Source organism: Limulus polyphemus, unplaced genomic scaffold, assembly GCF_000517525.1.
Source record: "Limulus polyphemus unplaced genomic scaffold, Limulus_polyphemus-2.1.2 Scaffold1341, whole genome shotgun sequence".
NCBI classification, from domain to species: domain Eukaryota; kingdom Metazoa; phylum Arthropoda; class Merostomata; order Xiphosura; family Limulidae; genus Limulus; species Limulus polyphemus.
The window spans coordinates 280,475-288,531 of record NW_013666951.1 but is presented as its reverse complement, the minus strand read 5'-3'; the positions used below and the strand labels follow the sequence as shown (position 1 = coordinate 288,531).

At 33.8% G+C, this 8,057-nt stretch overlaps 1 protein-coding gene across 1 annotated transcript; it reads right to left on the bottom strand.

Moving 5' to 3' along the window:
- Window positions 1-1,003: 1,003 nt before the first annotated feature.
- Window positions 1,004-4,049, bottom strand: LOC111086703 (cytochrome P450 18a1-like; the record flags this gene model as incomplete). Its single annotated transcript, XM_022390599.1, has 3 exons — window positions 3,750-4,049; window positions 1,791-1,918; window positions 1,004-1,110 (listed from the first exon to the last, which is right to left on the bottom strand). Coding segments are annotated over exons 1-3 (459 nt in total), but the record flags the coding sequence as incomplete, so codon positions are not given.
- Window positions 4,050-8,057: the final 4,008 nt, after the last annotated feature.

Sequence of the window (8,057 nt, the reverse complement as noted above, 5' to 3'; positions counted from 1 at the left end):
TAGCAAATTGGAAAGATAAGAGGCTCTTATTTTATATTCTAGCTTGTCAGTATCTGTAATATTAGTTTCTAATTCGTACAAAACTATAGAATTTGTATTTTGAGTTTAGAAACATCTAATTTGAACCAGCGCTGCATTCAACATACCATGTGACACACAAAAATGATGTATATCTGTGTTTTTAATATTTGTTTTTAAATCAAGAAATTGAGTAATATATAGCACTAAAATCTGAATTATAATCTACATTTGATACCAAACTTATTGACATAAATTCATGAAACAGTAGTTCAATAAAATTTTGAATGCAAATCAACAAACGAGATGACATGACCTCTCACCCGTAACCCGTCTAAAAATGATTAATTAAACGTTGCATGTTCTTGCGTATTTTATGAACGACAATTAATTATAAAATTCTCTTGTACACTATGCTTTAGATTTCCAGAATTAATGATTGCAGACTAACAATTTATAGCACAATGCATACCGTTCCTCTTATGTAATAGGACACAACGCTAAGACATAAGAAAGACTGAGAAGAGATGAGCAAATATTTATTGTGGTGTATTAAAAGCTGATGTGTGTTAAACAACAACAACCAATCGCTTTGAAGTACTGAATAAAATCTGAACATCACTTGTAAACTGACTTGAATACAAAATCCTAGTGTGCATGTTTTTTCAACTTGACATGAAACTTGAAGCTACTATTAGACGTATTTGTAGGTTTGGTATTAAGTTGTGTCCACGTTGAGTCACTGGTAGGTAAACGTATTTATGATTCTACTCAACCTGTTTCCGCACTGTAGTTTTTAGTTGTAATTATTCGATTAGAAATTCTCAGATGTAGAAGCATTACAATTGTCATTTCAGTATCAATCATAATTAATTTCCTAATTTACTTTTACGTTTTTCGTGTATTTTTGGAAATAGATTTTAAAATATATTCGTTCTTCTCCAATAACTTTAAGGATTTCACAAGTTTTAATAAAATTACTAACTTTGATGTGGTCTTCCATTTTTGTTTTACCATAACCAAGATTACGTAAAATATGAACCGAAAATCGTCGTTGTTCTTTCCACCAGTTTCCGTTCACTGATACAACGCCTGGAAATGAAATAAAATCATCTATTACACAAAACAAAAGCGTATGTCGATTTGTATGTAAATTAAGTAGTATATTAGCCCATTCATTCTATCGCCAAAATGTTTCATAAAATTAAACTCGATGTGTCCTCAGAAAAACGTGACAATTGACTTTATCTTTGTCATTATAAGAAATTGTAGTGCGATAAAGAATCGGTTTTTGTATAACACCAAAATTTTCTCTATAATCATATTTTTCAATAACTTTACAGATGATTGCAAAAAAATAAACTCGTAACTAGCACGTTGCATCTTAATTAAATGGCCCAACATGGCCAGGTGGTTAGGGCGCTCGACTCGCGATCTGAGGGTCGCGGGTTCGAATCCCCGACACACCAAACATGCTCGCCCCATCAGCTGTGGGGGCGTTATAATGTGACGGTCAGTCCCACTATTCGTTGGTAAAAGAGTAGCTCAAGATTTGGCGGTGGGTGGTGATGACTAGCTGCCTTCCCTCTGCTAAATTAGGGACGGCTAGCGCAGATAGCCCTAGTGTAGCTTTGCGCGAAATTCAAACAAACAAACTTAATTAAATAAAGGACTTCAAGCTTAGTATTAAATATAATTATAAGCTATATTATACGTTTTACTACATCAATCATACAGTTTTAAACGAATATCATTTAATATTTATTCCTTACTTATATTTTCTGACGGTCCCTGAATCTGAATATCTGGTGGACGGTCTAGAAAAGCATCTTTGTTCATAGCTTCCTTGACAGCCAGAAAATCACACAGCACGACGACGTTTTGACTTCCCAATCTGAGGCTAAATCCGATAATAGAAAATTAATTCAGACAATGAATTCAGCTGTAAAACCAAATTAACGAATAATGTAAGTTGTTGTCACAAAGGGCCATTTGTGCTATGCCCACCACGACTATTGAAAGCCGTTTTTTTGTGGTATAAATCCGCTGACATATAGCTGTGCCACTGGGAAAGGCAAGAATGTAAGACTTTAAATGATTTCATTCAAACATAGAGGAACACAACCAGTTACACGCTCAGATATCAAGGTGACAGAGTTTTATAGTAAGCCACAAAAAGTGTATACCTATATATTTTATGTAATATCTTTTATCTGTTATATACAACTTATCCCTCTGTTAACCACACACATTGTGTTTCATTTTTTCCCATGGTATTGATTATAGTCTCAGAAACCAATCAATAACACAGAAAATGAAAAATGTTATAAAACAAAGTTAGTATAGAAGAAAACGTATAAAATACACAAGTGTACATCTACAAAACGCATAAAGGAAAACGTTTCAAATACACAAGTGTACATCTACAAAACGCATAAAGGAAAACGTTTCAAATACACAAGTGTACATCTACAAAAGGTATAGAGGAAAACGTTTCAAATACACAAGTGTACATCTACAAAACGTATAGAGGAAAACGTTTCAAATACACAAGTGTACAGCTACAAAACGTATAGAGGAAAACGTTTAAAATACACAAGTGTACATCTGCAAAACGTAATGAGGAAAACGTTTCAAATACACAAGTGTACATCTACAAAACGCATAAAGGAAAACGTTTCAAATACACAAGTGTACATCTACAAAAGGTATAAAGGAAACATTTCAAATACACAAGTGTACATCTACAAAAGGTATAAAGGAAACATTTCAAATACACAAGTGTACATCTACAAAAGGTATAAAGGAAACATTTCAAATACACAAGTGTACATCTACAAAACGTATAAAGGAAAACGTTTCAAATACACAAGTGTACATCTACAAAAGGTATAAAGGAAACATTTCAAATACACAAGTGTACATCTACAAAACGTATAGAGGAAAACGTTTCAAATACACAAGTGTACATCTACAAAACGTATAGAGGAAAACGTTTAAAATACACAAGTGTACATCTGCAAAACGTAATGAGGAAAACGTTTCAAATACACAAGTGTACATCTAAATGGTACAAAGTTTCATTGCTTCTTCCGTTCTTGTTATTTTTTCACTTTAGTTCTGAAATTTTCAGTCAGTTTATCGTTACAATAAAATTCTAAGTAATATACAAACCACAAAGCTAGGATATTACTTTTCATGCAATCCATTTTCTCGAATATTTATATTGAATATTTGAAAAAAAAAAGGTTTAACTATTAGCTATAGCTGCATTTAAAAACAATTAAAGATAGGTTTTTGTGGAAACTTGTAAAACTATTTGTTTCAGTTTATCATATACAAAAGTATGAGTAATTGTTTAGTTTAAAATTGTTAGCAGCGGCATAGCGGATTACAGAAGGGTCAAGAGTTGTTGTTGTTTTAGCTTATAGCTCTGTCATGTCTTGACAGATTTGAGATCTAATTAAAGTTTTGGACGCAGTAGATCAAACCCTTTCGATTGACGTGTTTGACCACGCCCAGGGTCTCGTAGATTAATTTACCGTAATCCTGCCCAAAAAACTTTCAAGTGCCGCTGCTATTGAGGATTCCTTCTTGTTTTATTCATTGTACACATGTGAAAAACTGGTTTATCAAAGTAAGCGTGAAAATCTCATACCAAATAAACCTACTCGTGGATAAAACAAATTTTCACAAACTTTTAAGATTCACAATTTACAAAATACTAATACCTGAACACGTTGCCATATTTCTTACTGAGTTCTATGAAATCCAGAAAAGCTTTTTTGCCAAGGAAAGGAAGATATCCGACGATGGGAAGACCGACAGGACCAGGCGGAAAGTTCCGGAAACGTGTTAATATCCAACGAAAGAGTAAGAAAATACAAGCAGCTGAAAGAAGTGTTGTAGCAAAAGTAGGGTTCAACCACGTGTTTGTTAAAACACCTTCTCTCATTTTAGATTCAGTGTAGTAGACTGAAGTAGAAAGCTTCCAGACAAGATACTCATCACCTGCTTTTTATACTCCAGTAAAGTGTAGTGTTTACAAGTATTTACAAGGACTTCACTTGTTTGAGAGAAAAATAAAATTTGTTGACTAAAGTTTACCCTATATTTCTGGTAATTTAATCTGTAGAGTGGCATGAACATCAAGGTTGAAGATTTTTGGTAATAGTATAGTCTGGTATATTGTATATAGATGTTTCAGGAGAAAAATAAAAATCTTGTTGAGATTTTGTATGTTGAAATAACAACCAATAATTTAGAAGTGATAGACTTGAGTACAGGTAGCCAGTCAACACCACACGCCTCAAACTCGTGGGTTATTCTTATCAAAAAATAGAATTAACTTCACATTATAATTTCCTACGAAAAATTATGAAATATTGCACTCAAAATTTAAAAAAATTAAGCTGTTTACATTTCATTCCAGAAAGCATATCAACATAAAGATTAAACCTCTAATATTAAAAATATTAGCCAGGGTCAGAACGTTGTTACCTCCATTTATGTAGTGCCACGTGTTTATGGGATGATGGTTGAGATTGACAACATGCAGTCAAGATGTAATTGCAATTTTGTTACAGCACTGAAGAAACCCTTTCACACCCGGCTGACTCAGAACTATTGTCTGTGAATTCTCCTGCACCAAGAAAGTTCCCTCAATAAATAATCATACAACCATGGAACCATAAAAAGACTGTAAACCACCACCACCACACCTCCTTGAAAAAGAATTAAACTCTTTAGTTTCTTTACTGCATCCAAGAAACCAGTCATTTTATCTTCGGAGGATACAGAGATCAACACCTACATCGACGGTCCTTGCATTCCTTAAGAAAGCAACCTCGTATATTATTGGAAGATCCATGAAAAAACTTTCTTATCCTATCTCTACTAGCCAAACTCTACCTGAGCATTCTAGGATCTTCAGCCCCCGTTCAGTGTTTGTTTAGCATCGGAGGTAAAACCCTCAGGTCTTATCGCTGTCACCTCACAGACAAGACATTTGAGAGATTGATGTTCATAAAGAACAATGGACAGTTATAATATCTATAAGTCTCCTTTAAAATTGTATTTTTTTGTTCTAAAACTTTGTTATACCATTTTGAAAAATAAAATTATTGAAATGTTAATATTTGTTCAAAGTTTCTTTCTAAAAAGTTTGTTTAAAATTAAATGTATTGAAGTCTTATCGTCTGCGGGTTTATCATTATTGCATATTACCTGACACAGTATTCATGAATACATTTCTATGTATTCGTATTCGTATACTTAACATTTTTCCTGTATTCGTTTTCGTATTCATAAAAATGCCAAGTATTCGATAACTGATATCCAGTGTTCGCTCCATACCTGCTTTACTGATTAATCCCAATCCGAATTATTCGGAAACAATCAACGGTTGTTTATTCAACAGTGAAAAAGAAAGAACGGTATGATAATCAATGTAGAACATATATAGTGGAGCATGGTGGAAGTGCAGCACAAGTTTAGGGTTGTATCTCAATAACAGTGTCGATAATAAACACAAAACTGGTGGCATGTCATCCTCTCATCTTTTCTTAATATCATAATGTTTTTACACCTATCTTTAGTTTAAAATGTTCAGAAGTGTTTCACACATAACTGTGGATTAGATAATACTAGCTGGAGTTTCAGTCCATTGGACCAATGAAATAAAAACTCGTTTGTAACAAAGGAAATTATGCTTCTATTTTTTTAACATAATAAACATTAAAAGTGCAATAAAATATTAAAGATATCAATATTTAAAAGAAAGACTACTTATTTCAAGAACTATATCAATATGAAATTATATGGGGGTTCTATCCCCCTCATGACTTTCCTCATGTCATCCTGTATCACTGTGTCAAGTTGTGCTGATTTGGTAGTTTTTACGAAATTAGAGATGTGATTAGATCAGAGCATACAACCCACAGTTAGGTTATAAATAAAAATCAATCCGGTAAAGAGTATGTCTAACTAAATACACTGTTCTTGTATTCTTACTTATAAAGATACGAACACATTGTTTTGTCAGTTACGTTTACCTTAACTGTAAATGATATTTTCGGCCGTCAACACACTAATATATTGTGAGATTTGATCAGCTTAACTTAGGAACAACAGATTATACCTTATTTACAAACACATTAAAATACGATAAATCCTCCTATATTAAAAACTGTCCGTGAAACAATTATTTACTCTTTCATATTGTTACGACAGCGGAAGTCACGCGACGCTGAGAGCATGCGTGCTGGAGTTCCTAGAATTTTCCTGGCAACTCTAGTTGGTTCGAGGCGCCCTCTTTTTTAGTATATAAGCCTGGCGAGATAAACCAGCGCGATATAAGAGATAGATATGCAGATAGAGATAATTGAGTCAAGCGAACAGATGGCACCGTAAGTAAAGTGTGTGAATCACTGTGATTTATAGCATGTGTTATAAAAGTTGTTAAGTGTATTACAAAGTTGTTTCGAGAAAGAATAAAATAGTTTTAATTAAGAAAGGATTTGTATCGCTGAAGTTCCTCGGAAAGAATGTATACCGGAAATTAAAGAAATTATCAAACGAGCAGAGATGTAACAATATATTTGGAGAGTTCTATACGTTTCTGTGTGTATTAGCCTCTTCGTCTAAAAATACTTTTGGAAAGCTTTTGCATATCTATTTTGCATTTATGGAAAAGCTACAAGTCTATTTGCCGCAGTCCATTATTTTTAACTACTGTTGATAGGAAAGGCATCACCTTAACATCCACTAATCATTCTAAGAGTAACACTCTTATAAAGCACCCATAGCTGAAAGAAGGGAGATATTTTGTGGTATGACATGGATTTAAACCCGGCTCGCCATCTCCGAAGTCCAAAGTTCAACCACTAGGACAACCTGGACCCCTTTAAAAAGAGAAAAACACTTTCACCCTTTAGTTCGGTAGAATATTGTTAAGGGTCGCATTTGTTTTTACAGTATGAACTTTATCACGTGATATAAGGCATACCGTGAAACAATTTATGCAATCTGAAAACTACAGATGGTGATCCGACTCAGACTGGACAGTACAGGCGATTTTCTGTCTGAATTTGGACAGTACAGATGACTGGTCTGATAAAATATGCACAGGACAAGATGATGGCCTGACTCAATCTCGACAGTACAGATGATAGAGAAAAATCATGAATGGTGTTATGTGTGACTAGATGGCGAAGGTATAATCTATAGAGCATTTTTAGGATAGATTTTTCTGGTTCGTAATTTCAATTCAGATATATTTATCAAGAGTAACAACACAAGGGTTAGCATTCAATTTCTACTTAAATGCGCTTCGAATTTTAAAACTGTGGGTAAGTTACAAGAACAATGGTAAAATTTCACTATTTTGAAGAACAACAACTGAGGTTGTAGCACCCAAATAGCCCCCACCCCCTCTATATATCCATCCACTCGCAGTTGAAGCACTAGTTTAATATCAGCAATAAACCTATTGTTAAATCTCTGTTCGTTTGTTAATTCCCGTAGAAATTATTTCCGAGGAACTTCAGCGATACAAATCCTTTCTTAAATAAAACTAATTTATTCTTTCTCAATACAACTTGCAATACAATTAATTTCCACAGTCACTTTAACTTAATTCACTTTATATATTCACGCTATAATTCACAACGATTCATGCACTTTACTTACGGTCACTACCGCTCACTTTTATCTGTCTCTATCTCCATCTATCTGCAATTATATCTCCGCTTTATTTGCCGGGCTTATATACAAAAAAGAGGGCTCTTAGAAAAGACTAGAGTTGCCAGGAACAGTCATGATCCTTCTAGAAACCCCAGCGCACATGCTTCCAGAGTCACGTGACTTCCTCTGTCGTAACACTATTATTATATCATGGAACTAAGGAGTGGAACAAAGGTGTTCTAACCAACAACGTCCTGAGTCAAACAACGGGAACATAATAGTTACCCTTTACTACTAGTCAATAAAAAACTGTACAACTCAACAATATGTCCATAAATTATTGAGCTATTTTCTTG